At 34.1% G+C, this 19985-nt stretch overlaps 1 protein-coding gene across 1 annotated transcript; it reads right to left on the bottom strand.

Moving 5' to 3' along the window:
- Positions 1-1738: 1738 nt before the first annotated feature.
- On the bottom strand, positions 1739-19756 carry LOC144979365 (uncharacterized). The gene is made up of 6 exons (XM_078926010.1): positions 19638-19756; positions 13888-14007; positions 10411-10562; positions 5112-5231; positions 3491-3699; positions 1739-2104 (listed from the first exon to the last, which is right to left on the bottom strand). Exons 1-6 carry the CDS (start codon positions 19683-19685, stop codon positions 1971-1973), a joined length of 783 nt encoding a protein of 260 aa, XP_078782136.1. The 5' UTR covers positions 19686-19756; the 3' UTR covers positions 1739-1970.
- Positions 19757-19985: the final 229 nt, after the last annotated feature.

Raw genomic sequence — 19985 nt, forward strand, 5'->3', positions numbered from 1 at the left:
GCTAAAAGCTTGATACTAGTTGAATCAAAGTCAGTGACATATGTATATATGTAATATATTATATCGCTTATGTATAGATCTGAGCTTAGTCCATTGGTTGATTCGTATTAGCTCGGTTTTTCTGCCACCGACTATCATTCCCCACACCAGTACAGGTGCATATTGTCGATTTGTCATTCCACATGATTTCCTCATCGATACGTTGAGATTGACGACGATGGAACAAAGTTCCTTTGTCTCTTGAATCGACTTCAAAAAGCGATTGTCTGCAACGTTTTGCAAAAGGGTCAGCTTTGGTCTAAATAGGCTTCAACAGTCGTGACGTCATTTCCCTCGTAATGATGCATCGTGCTTAGTAACTGGTTCTAAACTATCGGAACAATGGCGGACACCCTTATGAAATACTTCTCTGACGAGCTTAAAAGTGTATCTAGAGGAGCAAAACATTATAAATCTGATCATGTTTTGACTTTTATACATTCTGATCACATGACATATGAAAAAATTCTAGCCAGCATGAAGAATAAAATTTACCGTTTTTTTTGTTTAGAACCAAGCTGCTCGTTGCTGGGCGGACCTGACATCAGACTATTGAATCCTATTACGAGTTTGTGATATTTCAAAACAATGCTCACTGAGCGTGAACATTTTGTTCCTCAACTGCGTAGCAACGCTTATGTGAAATAAATTAATATCTGAAACATGTTTGGTGCAAATTTAGAACAGGTAACTTTTATACCGACGTCTTTGGCGGATCGCTGCTGCACCTTACTTCTGTCAATAAAGGCATGTGATATACCAACAGGAAGAAAATGTGTCTACTTCTTTAAGATATATATATCTATTTATATATATATATATATATATATATATTATATATATATTATATATATATATATATTTATATATTATATATATATATATTACATATATATATATATATATATATATATATAATATATATATATATATATATATATATCACGAACCAATCTGTTTTCTCTTAAGTGAGATAACAGCAAATAAAAACTGTCTAGTTTCTTTAGTAAATGACTATATAGATTGCCCCCCCCCCCCAAACAAAAAAAAAAAAACAAAAAAACTAAAAAAAAACAAAAACCCAACGAAATACAATAGTCTCTCAACATTCCCACTGTCTCGAAGCCAAGGAAGACAAAGGCATTGATAGTGCAGTGTCAGAGTCACTACAGATTAGGTCAAATTATATTTAGCAATGTACCGAGTAAGAAAAAAACCCCATGAAAATAAAAAATTAAATGTCAAACATGTTGTTTTTTAAAGAAAAAAATATATATAAATTTAGTGGAAATATGCCTGGAATAATGATAAACAGAGTTTGTTCCCCATGTTTGCTTTTCCTTTTACTATTTCTCTAACATGAAGATATTATTAGAAAGTGTTTGATAGATCTAGACTCCTCCTTTGCCATATATTATTGCTATGTGAACCCCCGGGATCTACCTACCTACCCACTTTGTTGTGCTTCCAATAGCAGCACAAAACAATTTTCGAACAACATAACCAAAAAAAAAAATAAAATAATGATGATGATGATGATGATAATGATGATGATGATGATAATAATAATAATAATAATACTAATATAATAATAATAATAATACTAATAATAATAATAATAATAATAATAATAATAATAATAATAATAATAATAATAATAATAATAATAATAATAATAATAATAATATTGTTTAAAAAAGATAATAGAAGCTCACTTTGTATTGTTAGTTGATACATTACTCATGTCATAAGTGGAATATCGTCAAGCAATTGCTTTAATTAAGAAGACATACATACAATATGAACTTTTTTTTTCTCATATCAAGTGGCTATCTGGCAAGTAAATCAACATTATTAGAAATCAATACATGTCCAAGATACATAGATTGATTTATTAGTGTCAAATACAAAGATAGAAAAAAAGTTATTCATCACCAGCCCGTAGAAAGAGAACATAATAAGGGATCTTCCTTTTCAATTATTTCTTCGTGTTGAACTGTTCCGGAGCCGACACCCAACGTATTCTTGACAAACTCAGCAAAAACAAAAAACATGGACTTCATGCCTGAAAAAAAAATTAAAAGTGTGACTGACTCTTTAGCATACGTGGAAAACAGGGTAAGAAAATGGCTTGAAAATTTTAAAAAAATTAATTAGAGTGAGAGATCGTTTCCCCACCCCAACCCTCGATAAAAATATCTCTTGTGACTCTTGAATGACTCTGCAAAGCTTTAAATATTAAACATGGCTACTTTCAAGTGGACCATTTATATAGCTTCAGAATACTATGGCTAATTTCTTTCATAATTGATGTGACTAAGAGGTCATGTGGTATGACTCTTACCTTTGGACCGGAAGACCCAGTGTTCGAGTCCTGCTCTGAGCAGCCCATGGGTGAGTCCTTGATAAAAAACAACTCTTAACTCACATTCTCTCACCATACTCATGTGTAGAATTAGTACCTGACCTTTAACAGCATTTTCTCAGTAAAAAACACAAAGGAAACAAACAAACAAAAACTGTAATATCATCTATCTAGGTGTCGTGTCTCGTCATATATAGCAAGTGTTGCTGATGGCAAGAGATCCATTGTAAGGCGCTTTGAGCATATTTAGTGGAAATTGAGCTATATAAATGCTCACATTTTAAAAACTTTATTATAAAAAAAACAAGTTATATATTCAAGCAAAAACGGTAAAACCATTCAACCACATAAAATGCATAAAATAAAAGTGTAAACATCTAATCATAAATAGAAAATAAACTGAATAATATGAAGAGACTAATTTCGAGCCCATAAACTAAGCAGGATGATAGCACAATTCCAAAAGTTTACACCATGATCTCAGAGCCCTTCAGAAGGCTGTCGTTATTCATACTACGGTAAATATTATTATATACCTTTGTTTTGTGTTTCTTTCTCTTAGACAATCACCATTCATGTAGGAGAATGCCAATATTATACTTAAATAATTTTCTTTCATTCTGCCGTGTAAAGTTCATTATCCAAGAACGCTTTTGCCATCATAATAACCCCTTCTTGCCAATTATTATTATGTGTATATCCAAAGGCAATGCACTGCTCAGTCACCCAATACCACAGATGGAACGGACGCTTTTACAGACTATGTGCGGCTATGTGGTCTAGTGGTATGACACTCGCTTTCGGATCGGAAAGTCCTGGGTTAGAGCCTCGCGCTCGGCACATAGTTGAGTCCTTGGAAAAGGCTCTTTACTCACATTCTCGCACCGTACTCAGGTGTAAAATGAGTACCTGGCCGTTAACAGCGTTGTCTTTGTCCGAAAATTTGTAATATCGCCTAACAGGCGTTATGTCCCGTCCTATATGTTAAATGTTGCTGTTGACCAGGGACCTCTTGTAAGCACGTTTAGTGGATATTGCGCTATATAAAAGCTCGATTTTATTTTTAACAGACAAAATCAGCATTACCTCTTCTTCTTTTATCCATCATAAGAACGGAATAGTCTTCATTGAGAGCCACAAGAAATCCATTCGTGATAACCATGAAGAACACCACCCATAATATAAAACGGAAGATCTGCCCCATAAATGCATTCGGAATATCAACATTTTCAGGAGCTAAGATAAATTGTGTCATGCTGTACACAGAAAGCATCTTTGTAGAGGTATCGTAAGCACTGGTGAAAAATAAAAGAAATCGACATGAAATACCAGAATGAAGCAAGGTTGATAGTCACATATTAAAAAAGAAACCATCTTTGTAAACATCCTACATCCTAAGAAGTTAGAGGCAAAGCTCATCATATTGAATTACTTCAAGATTGTTTGAAGAAATTTCCTTCATTAAAGTACTAGTTTTTGTCACTTTAGGAAAATAGCATCAATTGCATGGGAACTCTATGGAATAGCAGACAAAATAATACTCTTTAGCAAGTGTACATTTTATGTTGATTGAACGAAAACTTTTTTTTTTCAATTCTGACAAATCTCTTGCTTTTTTAAACTTCCATTCTATAAGAATCATTTTCTGAGAAAAATGTCATTTATTAATTCGAGAGTTTAATATTTTATCTTTAGAGTGATATATCTTGCACTGACATGAATACATTATTAATAATACAATAAGGTAAATAAGGATGATTGGGGAGAAATTCTAACAAATCAATGCAATTATTAGGACTGTGTAGTCCAAACTCTTCTAAAAAGTGCTTCATAACCTTCCTAATTTGCCTGATTAGGATGAGGTTAGGTTCCCTCTCCTTGTCCTGTAATATCATAAAACCCGAGTCTAATTAAACGCATTAGAGATGTGATGAAGCAAAATTTAAAGGTATAAGTCTGCAGAAAAAGAACTACCTACCCAAATAGTTGACTTACATAAATATCTGAAATGGTGAGTCCAAAACAGTGCCAAAGAAAACAAAGAAAATGCATTAAAAAAACAAAACAAACAACCCCCCCCCCCAAAAAAAAAAATAAATAACAAAAAACAAAAAACAAAAACAAACAACAAAAACAAAACAAAACAAAACAAACAAACAAAACAAACAAACCAAATAATCAACTTGCTTTGACTGCCAGTGGAGTCTTGCTGATATTTTTGAATGTTTTTTCTTATACTTTTCTTGTTTCGGCATTGATCCATACCCACAACATTCAGACTTTTATCTTTCAATAATGCCTGCTTCCTACGTGTTACCCGTCGCCTTAAAATGACTATTATGCTTGGATGAACTGATGTAAAAAAAACATCAATCTCTTAAGCTTTTGTCATAGAGAATATTTATTGTCCTCAGTGAAACAAAAGTTACCCATCTTTCATATTTTTGATAAAAAAAATACAAGTTTAGCATCTAAATCATCCTCAAAATAATACCGGTTTCAGGTGATGGGTCACAATTTTCCTTTCTGACTAACATAACTAATTGATTATACATCTCGGTCAACATTTTTGACTAACATAACTAACTGAATATACATTGTGATTTACAAAATAAATCTGGAGAAGAACAAATGTATATTGTGTCGTATCAAATGTGACAATTTTGCTGTATGTGGTAAGGAAAGGGTTAAACAATAATTTACTTACTCAGTAACGAAAAGCAAGTATGCAACGGTAGCCAGAGTAAGCACACATATGGCTGGTGGGATAGCCATGACAAATACATGTTGGATCAGTTGAATCAAGATGTGTACCCTTTTTATATTCCTGAAAATAGTCAAGATAGTGGAGAGATTCAAGCACTTTCACAGGACTCTTTAATGTAATCACCGAGGTTATCCTTTTCATCCTCCCCCCCCCCCCAGAGAACTAAAACAGACAAAAACATAAAATAAAACAAATAGATAAATATAAAAAACTTGCAATGAATGAAATAGTAAGGGATGACGTCTTTATTTCCAGGGGGGAAAAAACTTTTGACACACTTTTTTTTCAATAAGTCGATTTTTTGGTTATGCACCCTGGAGAACGGATTAAGCGATGCCCGCTGTACTACTTAAAGGCCATTATATTAAACCAAAAAAAAAAAGATGCAATCTCCTACAAATCAAAGAGATCTCTGATTTTCATAACAATCTTCCTATCTAAATAGGTTGGCAGATATACTATGTATTTCCAAACATCCAAAGTTATTTCATTTATTTGACACTTTTCTGGTCTATTTATCCTCAAAGAGGCTGATTTTATGCATTGCTATTTGATGAAATTCACAATGATGACTTCCAATACAAACTAGAGCATACGCATTAAAAAAAAAGATTACCTATTAGGTCGACTACATGTTACTTTTGGTTCTTAAATTGTTAGATATGATTTAATTTTTTCTAAACGTAAGATTTTTCACTCTGAGATTTTGAAGAAAACCCTGATAGAGCATAAAACATGGGTTCACAACATCTCCACTGTCGCAAACTTCCCATATTATCCAAAGCCAATGATTATGAGCTCAACTGTACAAGGCGGATTATGTACTGTAACCTCTGTCATTGATTAAAAAAAACAACAGAGTTCGAATCTTAATACTAAACACAAAACCATAAAAAATATAATAATAATAATAATGAAAATAATAATAATAATAATAATAATAATAATAATAATAATAATAATAATAATAATAATAATAATAATAATAATAATAATAATAATAATAATAATAATAATAATAATAATAATAATAATAATAATAATAATAATGATAATAATGCAATTATTTAATTTATTCCTTCGACATCCAAAATTCTCTTCCGCAACAGCCAGGAGGACTTAATAAGAAAATATCAAGTATCAATTTTTATTTTGTTATTTGAAGGGTTTCTACGGTGTTTGCAAAACTTTAAGGTCACTTCAGCGTCACCGAAAGGGAAGATGGTATAAGAAAATCTGTAGATCTGAAGTTAAAAACATCAAAGAAAAAGGAAGACATAGGGGATTGGTTACAAAAGGGAACTAAAGATTCCGTGAGCAATTCACCAATGTGCTTATTTTGACATTACCAAAAAGTCCCATTCAGACACAAGCAAAATATCTGCTATGAAGGATACAAAAATGTTTATAAAGTACAAAACAAATCACATTAGATAGATGGTTTATAGGGAAAAAAGTTAAATAGAAGGTACCATACACATAACTGTCTCCCTCCCAGATAAAGACTCTTGCCAGGATCAGGAAAAAATCAAACAAGTGATCTCAAATAACAACATAGACAGAGAGCAACATGGGAAAAAGAAAACTGATCTGAAGGAAGAGAAGATACAGAATGTGACCTCTCTGCTCATCATGATAGATTAGAAGACCCCAACCAGACAAAATGGCTGACACCTGTTGACATTGAGCTTCGGCTCAGTGGATAGTCTTATGTTTCCATTTATTCACTGTGTGGAATCTTTAATTTTTACCTGATGTGGACTAATCTTAATATTGGAACTTTTAACTTAAGATCTATTAAAAGTAACATTCGAAAGGAACAACTGTGTCAAGATTTAGAAAGTTATAAAATCGATGTGTTGTGTTTACAAGAGACGAAGATCCAAGATGGCGTCGACCAAACAATAAATGGTCACAGACTGCTGTGCTTTGCTTCCAGTTCACCTCACTATGGATGTGGATTTCTCATAAATAAAAACTGCAGGGATTTGACTCGTGACGAATGGAATGTTTCGGACAGAATATGTGTTCTTGAGCTTAAGTGTAAGATCAATTCAAGGAACCAGAATAACGATAACAAAGACGATCACGGTAAGAAGACGTTCACTATCTCAATCGTAAATGTTTACGCACCAAGTCAACGCGCAAAACAATACCCAGAGGAAACTGATAAATTTTACAAAGACCTAGACGATACACTGAACAAAATAGGAAACAAATCAATATTAATAATTGCTGGAGATTTTAATGCCAAAGTAGGAAAACGTCTCGACAGTGACACACTATGTTTAGGATCATACTCAAAAGGAAAACGTAACGATAACGGAGAAAAATTAGTCCAGTTCTGTGAACAGAGAAAACTTTTCATAACAAACAGTGCTTTCAACCACCCATCAAGACACCAGACAACATGGGTAGGACAAAGGAAAGACCAAACCCAAGACAAAATGATAACAATACACAACCAAATAGACTATATCATATGTCGACACCGCCATAAACACTACTCAACCAACTCGCGATCATACGGTGGTACACTGCTAACATCCGATCACAAACTTGTAAAAACGAATTTCAACATAAATGTGTACAGACAACGAAGACAGAAAGGTAAAACGGCAGTCAAAATAAACACGGCAAAAATAGTAAATGAGCGAGAATGTCGCATTCATTACCAATATGAACTTAACTCAAGTCTATGGAAAATAAAGCAAAACAGTAATCCAAACAATGAATGGAAAGAGACGCAAGCGGCAATGAAATATGCGGGGGAAGAAAGTGCAGGCTCTATTAATACAACTAAGAACAAACCAAATCGAACGCCTAACATCGCTATTAACGATCTATCGCGGCAACAAAAAGAACTTAGGATCAGGATACAAAACACGAAAGACTCGGAAGAAATAATAAACCTGAAAACGGAACGAAACAAAATACTGCATTCAATTCGATCACTTACAATAAAACACAGAAACGAGGAATTAGACAAAAAAAGTGGAAGACATAGAAAAGTCCAAAAATAACGCATCGTCTATGTTCAAAGCGACGAAATATCTGAACCGAAAACCATTCGAGAACCCAAAACTACAGGATAAATTTGGCAAACAGACAACAAATCCCAACGATATCCTTGACATTGTAACTGACCACTTCCAGCAGAAATTTCACAAACAAGTCTCACAAATATCGCCCTTCTCAGGAAACCCTAGAGACCTAAACAACCGCATCACAACAACTGAAGTTAGAAATAGCATAAAGTGCCTAAACAATAACAGATCCCCAGGCGAAGATGAAATTCCCGCTGAATTGCTGAAATGCGGTACCCTCTCCCTGGATCTGAGCATTGCAAACATAATGAACAAAACATTCTCAACACACAAAGACTGGGACATAAACAGCGGTGTCCTAATTACAATACAAAAACCAGGAAAAACGAAAGGACCCGTAAACAACCTGCGCCCAATAACATTACTGAATACCATAAGAAAAACACTGTCAACTATTGTCCTCAACAGAATTAGACCGAAAATAGAAAATTATCTATCACATAGCCAAAGCGGGTTTCGCCAAGACCGAAGCACATCGGACGTTGTATGGACACATAAATGGTTGGCAGCAAAGGCACTCAAAGAAAACATATCCATAACAATAACCGGAATCGATATGTCCGCAGCCTTTGATACGATCGACAGAGGAAAACTTTTGGAGATATTAACAGAAATAGTAGACGAAGACGAGCTCCGAATAATCCGATTTCTCCTCAGCAACACAAAGATACAACCAAGGATATACGGGGCCACAAAACAGACGCAGTTCGAAAGTAACATCGGGACCCCCCAAGGAGATAGTCTGAGCCCGATTCTGTTCACAATATACTTAGAACACGCTCTAAAAGAAGTTCGAAAAGTCATTCCAAAACCAACGACTCATATTGAGAATGCAATCCCTAGAGAAATCGCCTATGCAGATGATGTCGATTTTATTGGATCAACACCAGCAAATATAGACATCATACAAAATACCCTCATGAAATATAACCTCCAAGTCAATGCCAATAAAACCGAATTTACAACAATATCGAGGAACAAAGAGGAATGGAAAAGAACAAAGAAAGTCGGCTCACTAATTGGAGACACCGAGGATGTACAAAGAAGAAAACAGCTATCAAACGCCGCACTCAGTAAACTCACCAATGTATGGATTAGAGGTGACAAAATAAAGAGAAAAACCAAACTGAAACTGTACCATGCTCTTGTAAAACCGGTACTTCTGTATAACTGCGGCACTTGGGCGTTGACAAAATCCGAAGAAGAACATCTGGATGCCTTCCATCGTACACAGCTAAGAAGGGTACTGGACATCAAATACCCCAAAAAGATCTCAAATGAATCACTCTATAAGATCACAAAAGAAAGACCAATCTCCCTTGACATTTTACAACAACGATGGCAACTTTTCGGTCACATACTACGCAGGGACAAAAACATACCAGCAAACCAAGCCATGTCGGGATACTTCCAAAAACACGGAAACCTTTTCAGAGGAAGACCGATCACAACACTCCCTGTGATCCTAAACAAAAACCTCACAACACTTGGACAAAGCATTAGTCTCATAACGGCAGGGGACCTTGAAAATCTGAGAACCCTAGCAGAGGACCGGCAATATTGGAGACACCTCACACAGGAAATACTGGAAATAGCCAAGGCGACCCGATCTTTCGGTCGAGACGCGAAAGGCATCTAAGTCAAGTCAAGTCAACCAGACAAAACAAAGTGTCAAGAATTTGTGAAATGGTTGAGGGTGGGATACGAAGGATATAAAAAAACGGCTATTTGGTCTTGTGGTATGATACTCGCTTTTGGATCGGAAGGTCTTTGGTTAGAGCCTCGCTCAGCGCATAGTTGAATCCTTGGAAAAGGCTCTTTACTCACATTCTCTCACCGTACTCAGGTGTAAAATGAATACCTAGCCGTTAACAGCGTCGTCTTTATCGGAAAAAAGTGTAATATCGCATAAAAGGCGTCATGTCTCGTTCTACACATTACGTGTTGTTGTTGGTCAGAGTAAAGCGCTTTGGGCACGTTATATAAAAGCTCAAGTTATAGGATGGTGCTCGTTAGAAAATAGTTATAAAGAAACCAGTCAAAGGATTTGGTTTGGTACTTGTTCTAACAACTATGTGTGAAAATAAATGTGGTAGATTTAACTCTTCATTCTTGCATTCATCCATACGTACCTTGCTCTCCGAATGAGCAACATCAGAGCCACAAAGGCCTGGAATCCACTCACATTGTTGAGTGTGCTCACCACCAGTGCCATGTCTGCAAAGCTGACGTACAAAGACCTTTCTGATTCGCCAATTTTGGAGTGTAGTGCACTATGCTTTGGCTGGCAGAATAAAAAGAAGAAGAAAAAAAAAAAGATAATGACCAATTCACATTTTTTGTATAAGGTTACATTGAAATAGAGTAAGATTTTGAAAATTATAACAATTATAATAATAATAATAATAATAATAAATAATAATAATAATAATAATAATAATGAAAAATAATAATAATAATAATAATAATAATAATAATAATAATAATAAATAATAATAATAATAATAATAATAATAATAATTATAATAATGATATAATAATAATAATAATAATAATAATAATAATAATAATAATAATAATAATAATAATAATAATAATAATAATGAATAATAATAATGATGATGACAATGATGACGATGATGATGATGATGATGATGATGATGATGATGATGATGATGATGATGATGATGATGATGATGATGATGATGATGATGATGATGGTGATGGTGATGATGATGATGATGATGATGATGATGATGATGATGATGATGATAATGATAAAAAAGGCATTTAGTATATCGCTTCACTCCATTGTCACAGGCTCTAAGCGCTATACAGTGATATAAAACAAACAAAAAACATTACATTTCGAGCTGTTTTAATGGGATTAAATCTTGGATGTACCAAAACAAGTTAAAACTAAATGATAATAAAACTGAGATCTTGATGGGTGGAAGGCCGAGTATCCTTAAACAGGCAAATAAATCAGCTATCACTATCAGAAACAGTAATAGTACTGAAACGGCGCTTCTTGATGTTGTTAATGACTTGTTGTCTAATGATGATGCTAACAATATCAATGTGTTATGCCTTTTAGATATTTAAGCTGCTTTTGACACCATTGACCATTACTTTTGTTAATAAGACTAAAAAATATGTTCGACGTAAAAGAAATTCCCCTTAAATTGGTTACATCAAATTTACAGGATCGACGGCAGACTGTCGTGGTCAATGGTACTCATTCAAAGCAAGTTTTACTACAGTGCTCTGATCTTGGCCCAGTCCTTTTCACTGTATATATGCAGCCCTTTTCTATTGTGATATCCAGATTCAATCTGAGTTATCATTTTTATGCAGATGATGCGCAAATTTATGATTCAGTACCCTTAGTATTGTACAATTCTTAATACAATGAATTTCGAGATGTTTAACGAGATTAAATTTTGGATGTACCAACATACGCTAAAACTAAATGATAATAAAACTGAGATCTTGATGTGTAGAAGGCCGAGTGTCCTTAAACAGACAAATAAATCAGCTATTACTCTCGTAAACAGTAAAACAGAATTTTCTAATAAAGCAAAAAACCTTGACGTCATCATTGATAAAGATTTTTTCATGACAAACCATGTCAACAACACCATACAATCTATTAGCAATGACTATCCCGCACAAATCTTTGGGCCTCTTTTTCGCTCACGAAGTGCCCGAATTCGCGTCAAAATATGGGACGAAGCCGTTTCGTATATGCTATTTAAAAAAATTAATTACGACGCTGTTTATCAATGAATATGACTGAAAGTTGGCACACAGTTAGAAAAAAGATCATTTTAGATTATGTCAAGCGACAAAACTCGTGCGATTACCAGAAGACCGTTAAAAATAGATTTTTACTCTTTGGAGTAAAATATTTCTAAAACTGGAGGGTGTGGAGGTTTTGTCGCTGACAAGGTAATACATGAACATTTCTTCTTTTTGGTTGTAAAATTTCATATGAATATGACGAGTACTTTTCCCGTATTTCACAAAACACCATCCTAATTTGCTCTTTAAGTTTCAATCTTTTAATCCACTTATTACGCAAGATACAACCAAAGGTCGAAAAAAAAAATGCCGAAAAAGCGTCCCATATTTTCGCGTTTTTTTCCTCTTTGCGGGTCATCCAAATAAATGACACCTTTGGAACTGCATAACTTGTTTATTTATGAATGGATTTTCAAAATTCAAAAACATTTTTACTCAGTGGAGATAGGGCTTTGGTTTTAGACAAAAAAAATTCTCAAAAAAGAAAAAAACATTTTTCATAGTCATTGCTAAATCTATGTACATAGAAATAAAAAAATAAGCAAAGTTACCCATTTAATACCAAAGCATATAGCAGAACTTTTGATTAATTCCCTTGCTTTATCCTAATTGGACTATTGTTATTCCCTCTGGGCAAATTTAGCTAAAGCCATGATGTGTAAACATCAGGTTGGTCAAAATAACACAGACTCATTGTACGAAATAAATAAAAATACCCATCTGCAAATCTCCTTCTCCGTGAGTTACACTAGCTTCTTGTGGAGAACAGAGGTGCCTATAAGATTTGTACTGTTGTCTACAATCCTTGAGCACTAACAGGCTCGCCCCCCCCCCAGTTATTAAAGACCTTCTAAACATCTATGTCTCCGAAACTTGGAGGTCAAGCAATGACCAATAAATTCTTGTCAAAGACCTTGCGTAAAATGGGTTCCCATTTTTGGAACTCTCTTCCATCACATGTGAGATACTCGGATTCATTGACAACTTTCAAATCAATACAGCTGTATAGAATAGGATAGAAATATGAACATTTATATAGTGCATTTCCATAGACTTATCATACTCTGTGCGCTTCACAACGTTTCATTTATTCCCCCAGCAGGCTACATGGAACCATATTTCCATTTCATCCATTACCTGGACAATGAAAGTAAGTCAATTTTGAAAAGAATACATCAATGTGTCCCAGGCTGGCTCACAGTCAAAAGGAGACTCAATTGTAAGGCTCACAGTAAAAAGGAGACTCAATTGTAAGGCTCACAGTAAAAAGGAGACTCAATTGTAAGGCTCACAGTAAAAAGGAGACTCAATTGTAAGGCTCACTGTAAAAAGGAGACTCAATTGTAAGGCTCACAGTAAAAAGGAGACTCAATTGTAAGGCTCACAGTAAAAAGGAGACTCAATTGTAAGGCTCACATTAAAAAGGAGACTCAATTGTAAGGCTCACTGTAAAAAGGAGACTCCATTGTAAGGTATAGTGTACGGCATAATTCATTCGTGACGTAAACTTAACATTGTATTCAATTCGTTTGCATGTCTATTCTATCAATGTGCGGTCTCTTGATTAGGGAGACATTGTTATACTTAAAACATGATAGCAAAGGAATTCCCTCCTTGTGATATATAAGGAAGAAGAGTGATTGGGGCGGGCAAAAGGGAAAAGTTAGGGCTGGGGGGGGGGGGAGATGAAAATATAATGCGTTTCCTTATTAATGAAATATAATCCACTGGACATTTGAACGTATAAATTCATATATAAAAAGCTGAATAAAATTTTAATGTTTCCATGATGGATCATTACTTACTCCAGTTAAGAGGTACCTGAAGATGAATCCAAATATCAAAAAGATATCAAATATAGTTATAACTATATGAACATAGTTTTCCTTGTTAAAAAGGTAGCCCCAAATACCATATGTTTTGATCTGTAAAGAGAGGAAATGAAAATATAAGAGAAAAATTGGAGTAAAATGTCTGAAGTAATCATTTAATAAAATATTATAAAAGAAAGTAAATTTCGGCCATGCTATTTAAAGGCTTTTATTCATGACGAAGGGAGAACACAAAATTAAAAGGAAAAACATTATATTGCGCAGCTCCAACAATGTCGAATTCAATTTGCGCTCCAGCTTTACCGATTCTGAAGCAGTTTTTAAAAGAAAATTTAAAAAGTCATCTCTTTCTGTTATATTTAGATAGTATGTAGAATTAACCAATTGAGCATTTGTTTATTTATTTATATATATATTTTTAAAAATTAAAGTTGAAAATGAATGGATAAGCAATCTTCATAATATACCACAGGTTTAGTTACATTATTTTTGTAGTGTCACATCCTAGAACATATTTACTCTAATTTACATTTTTAAAAAGATAATTCTGTACTCTCATCTTTTAACTGTTGTTGATAATATGATATGTAATACTATTTTTATGATATATATTGCATGCCATGTATATTGTACGCCTAGAGCAATATTGTAAGGGACAGGCGCTATATATAAATAAATAACAATAATAATAATAATAATAATAATAATAATAATAATAATTGTTATTATTATTATTATTATTATTATCATCATCATCATCATCATCATCATCATCATCATCATCATCATCATCATCATCATCATCATCATATTATTATTATTATTATTATTATTATTATTATTATTATTATTATTATTATTATTATTATTATTATTATTATTATTATTATTATTATCATTATTATTATTATTATAATAATAATTATTATTATTATTATTATTATTATTATTATTATGATTCCTGAATCATAACTTTTGATGTACCGAAGAGCATCCTAGTAACGATTGATTGATATACGTTGGATAAGACTTCTATAGTTGCCATTGTTTTGTTTGTTATCCCTAATCTCAGAGTTGAGAATACTATTGGCTCCTACCCTGAAGTTAGAATGTGTAATTCCTGCATTAGCCATCCCAGATAATGCTGTTTAGGTGGGTTTTTTTAAGGACTGTGACAGTTTTGTTTGATTTTGTTACTTTCATTTCTCTGGCTTCCCACTCATGTTCCTGAAATGTATCTTCATGTTATTTTTCTTTATTGCTGTAGAACCGAATACCACACGAATGATTTCACAGTTTTCCACAGTCAACTGCTTTAGAAAAAAGTGCAGTCATATCAAGACAAAGCGCCTGCTCCTCGACATATGAAACTACAGTAAAAACCAGTTAAACCAAAAACTTAAATACCAAAAAGACGGCTAAACCGAAAAGAAGTAAAAATGTCATTTTCTCAATGTATTTGTTAATTAGCTATCAATAAACACTACTGTCAATCTATTGATAACTGAGAAATATTCCCATTACAACACATAAAAGTCTTAAAGAGGCACACATGTTCCATCTGGACCCTAGTTCAAACAACACTGAGAAAATTCAGAGCGTGTGTAGCAAAGATTACCAGGGTTCTAATCGGTGGACTGTGGCCGATTTTCTGGCTGCTCCTAATTTTTTCAACCTCCATCAATTGGTCAGAAGACGAGATCGATATCAAAATGCATATAGATTTCGTTGTCTTCACTTCAGACTCTTAATCAACTGCACATTTTCGATATGTTTGATACCAAATGCAACGGTTAAATTGAAAGATTAAGGAATATATTTGTTTCAACTTTAATCCCGAATCTAGACGGATTGGTGGGGAAAGTAAATGCCAATTTTACTGAATTTTTTGTATTCCCTTCCATATGACCATATTAAAAAAACATTATTGTTTGTAAATCAAAATCAAATAAAAAAGGTAATCAACAATTATTATGAGTTTCGACGAGTTGTATCCTTTGAAACACATGATAGCTTTTTGAGGTTTGGCTCAACCAAGATATGTTTAAATCCAGAAAGAATACCGCTTCCCTGATTTTGTTTTAACCGGTTTTTACAGTAGTTTCATACACAGCAAGGTTAAGACGGAATATTCTCTAATAGTCCATGAGATTCTTCATATTTTGAGAGATGAAGGGCAATATAGCAATAATTGACCCAGCCCACATAAAATATTTTTGAAATCAAGTTATGAGAATCAGTAAAGACATATAAGTATTGTAGAAAACATTTTACGAACTATTCACAAAGTTTTGAAAGAAGTACAGTGCAACCCCTGGATAACGACATAGACAGGGACCAGAAAATTATGTCGTTATCCAGGGGTGTTGTTATTCTGGGGTTTTATAGATGGCAGAAAAGGGCATGCGGTGAAACCCATGATAATAATGGTGGCAATGTACGGACCAGTGCCTGTGATAAGACATGTCTCAATTATGGCAGAATGTGTATTTTTCATCAAGTCAAAAGGTTTAACAGATACGCTATCTGCTATGCCCTGGCAATGGACATAACCCGAAAGAGTCCGGAGAAACCGTATCTTCCTTGGATTGCTATGCATTCTGAACACCTCATTTATCCAATCAAGGGGTTCGAACCAGCGCTATATAAGCGAGGCGCGGGAAACCAGAGGGGGTCTTGTAAATTTCGTTGAGCTGAACATAATACATCTTTACCAGCGGTTCTGTTTTATATTCTGTTATTATAGTGGTGTTTCTTATGCGTGGATGTCAGAAGAAGAAGAAGAAGAAGAAGAAGAAGAAGAAGAAGAAGAAGAAGAAGAAGAAGAAGAAGAAGAAGAAGAAGAAGAAGAAGAAGAAGAAGAAGAAGAAGAAGAAGAAGAAGAAGAAGAAGGGTGAATGGATAAGTAGAGTTGTGTCGTTTCTATTTATGTTTTAAAAGTAATTGTATCGTGTTTGTTAATCTTGTTTTCCTTATTTTGTCATTGTTAATATCGTCTAGTCGTGAAACACGGGCTTTCTCTTTCTTTCTCTTCTCTCTGACCAGGCTAGGCTCAGTGCAGTGGCCTGATCTTCCACTCCGAACTCATCAACGAGTACCCTCTGTCTATGTTTCTTAGTCTTTTCTTTATGTTGGCGTTCCGGACTATTAGCCCTATAATATTTCTAACCAATAGTTCAATTTATCATCATAAAGGTTCTTTTCTGATATTTTAATTTGACCCCTAGGGGTCCAGACCCCTCTTTGATTATTATTTTTTACTTAACCCTTGTTGGGTCTTCATTCCTTTTCCATTTCACCTTCACAGAGGGTCTTTCCTCATTAGGGAGGGGGTGATATGCCCTGGCAATGGTTGCTAGGGCATAACCCGACCGATTCCGGAGTTTACCGTACCTTCCTCGGGTTACTAGACATTCTTAACACCTCATTTATCCATTCACTGGGTTTGAATCAGCGCTATATAAGCAAGGCACGGAAAACCAGAGGGGGTTCTTGTAAGTGTTGTTGAGCTCAAAAGAATAAGATAAGATAAGATAAGTAGAGTTGTGTCGTTCCTATTTGTGTTGTAAAAGTAATTTAGTTTCCATTAAAAATGTATCGTGCTTGTTAATCTTGCTTTCCTTTATTTTGCCATTGCCAACATCGTCTAGTCGTGAAACACGGGCTTTCACTTTCTCTCTCATCCCTCTGACCAGGCTAGGCTCAAGTGCAGTGGCCTGATCATCCACTCCGAGGGAACTTATCAACGGGCTCCCGCTTTCTTTCTTAGTCTTTTCTTTATGTTGACGTTCCGGGCTATCTGGCTCTACCGACTCTCCGGGTGTGGCCCGAATCGTCAGACTATCTTTCTCCGATGTGTATTGTCATTGTCTTGATTGTAAACAGTACCTGCACCCCTTTTTACTTCTTTCGTTTATCCAGGTTTGGGACAGACATTTATTTGATCAAATGGCATTTATAATACAAGCTTCATTCTTGATTCCCACTTGCTTCGTCAGCAAGGTTGTCAGAAATCGGCAATGGACTGTCTATGGCGCCAGTGTTCCTTGTGGCTATTTTCGACTTTAAAACTAACCAAATCGAACATCACTTGGTCAAACACAACAAACGAATAAACGACTAGACAAGGAACACATTTGTTATTCAAAAAGGGAATGGTTTAACAAAAACTTAAAACTAATAATTGAATCACGATTCTCTGCGTGTCCAATTTTGGCCAGTGACCATCTGACAGCCTTAGATAGCGTCGTTTTACTATGCACCCGATGGCAACAGCCATAGGTAGGTAGCATTGGTCGTTAACTTGATCTCGTTGATGTGAGTAGACTTTTTATTGTCTTAAGAGTATGAGATGATAATGGTCGGAAACAATGTTGCCTAATTGGCTAGATTCTTTGTATCAAACCCCTGTATTTACAATTATCGCTATATCGATGTCAATAAACAGAGGTTTTACTGAAATACATGTCGCTGTTTTGGGGTTTTTATTACTAATGATATATATCAAAAAAATATAGACGAAAGGTCGTAGTCGCTATCCAGGGGTTGTCATTATTTAGGGGTGTTGTTAACCAGAGGTCGCACTGTATGTGTAATGAATGAAGAGATATAATCTCATATTACTTTATTCTATAACACACACACACATACACACACACACACACATATATATATATATATATATATATAATATATATATATATATATATAACATACTGAATCAGGACATACGGAGTAAACACCCCAAACGGAATACATTTTTCACTTCGGACATTATGCCGACTGAAGACGTGGACGAAAGCCACAGAAACGTACGTCTTGGCCATATATAATGTGAGTGACAATTTATATATATATATATATATATATATATATATATATATATATATATATAATATATATATATATATGAATGTTTGCATTGATTAACTCCCTTGTATATCATGTTATATGAACATGAGCTGATGGATAAAAAGTCAGTTCAGTCACAATAACTTCCTTAGATTTTTTGTCTTCCATCAATTTTCCATTAAATTTAAAACAAGCACAATCACCCTTGCGAATTTTGTGCGTTAATTCATCAATTTTTACAATTTTGTGACCCCAATTCCCTTAGCTACATTATATTTATGTACTTTTAAACTAAGGGATGAAGGGTGTAATGAATATAAGAGAGACAACCCATGGTTTACTTCTTTACAATCTTGTTTATATTGATTATGCCCCTTGAGAATTGTGCTCTATTAACGTCAGTTGATGAATAAAAGTATAAAAGAATTAATGTTCAGTGTATGCTGGAAGACATCGTTTCACTATTCCTTTTTGAGCTTTTTAGCTATTACCGAGAGATCATAACTGCTATGTGAGCATTTGCTATTACTAAACATGTTATTATTCCACCCAGGTTACAACAGTATAGTCGGAGGATATTTGCTGCATGAAAAGGCACAATGATAAGAGAATCTTTAAGATCTGCATATTTTAGAGATGCTCCTAACTCGTAGGCAAGTCTCCTCAAAAGAATATTAATTAGTATTTATGAAGGATGACACACACAGTATCTAGACCAACAACTTTACAGATTAGTGAGAATGACATTTCAGAGATCACCTATCAAAGACATAGAAATGTTTTAAAAATCTGATGTAACAAATTTTATCATTTTATAATTAATAGTAAAAGTCAATGAAATGTGAACCGAAAATGATTATGGAAAGACTCACCTTTGAAATCTGCGCAATTATATCAATAAGAGTGAGGACGATCAACATAGTGAGGGCTGCGAACACCACCCAAAATTTAGTTGATTTTAAGACATAGGCAAATGTACGACATCGGTATGTTTGCTTTATCCCATCTGAAGAACAAAGAAATGTAATTGACTGTTTCAAAATTAATGAAAAAATATGATGAACAAAAGAGTGTTTTTGGTGCCACTGCTAAAATTATCAATACAAACTTTATTATAAATAATTACCACAGCTTAATACAACAATAACCTGTTACAACTTTCAGGAATGCCACTGTATTTAAGAAAATGACAATAAAAAAGGAAGCTGAAATGATCAGCA

This window comes from Berghia stephanieae, chromosome 9 (assembly GCF_034508935.2).
Source record: "Berghia stephanieae isolate SIO BIC M18660-M18661 chromosome 9, UCSD_Bste_1.3, whole genome shotgun sequence".
Classification (NCBI taxonomy): Eukaryota; Metazoa; Mollusca; class Gastropoda; order Nudibranchia; family Aeolidiidae; genus Berghia; species Berghia stephanieae.

Bases quoted from the DNA above. Each gene is read 5' to 3' on its own strand.
- LOC144979365 (XM_078926010.1), bottom strand. From the start codon at position 19,685: ATGTTGATCGTCCTCACTCTTATTGATATAATTGCGCAGATTTCAAAG. The intron at 14,008-19,637 runs GTGAGTCTTTCC...CTCTCTTTACAG, and splicing joins TAATTGCGCAGATTTCAAAG to ATCAAAACATATGGTATTTG. The intron at 2,105-3,490 runs GTAATGCTGATT...TTTTTTTTTCAG, and splicing joins GATGGATAAAAGAAGAAGAG to GCATGAAGTCCATGTTTTTT.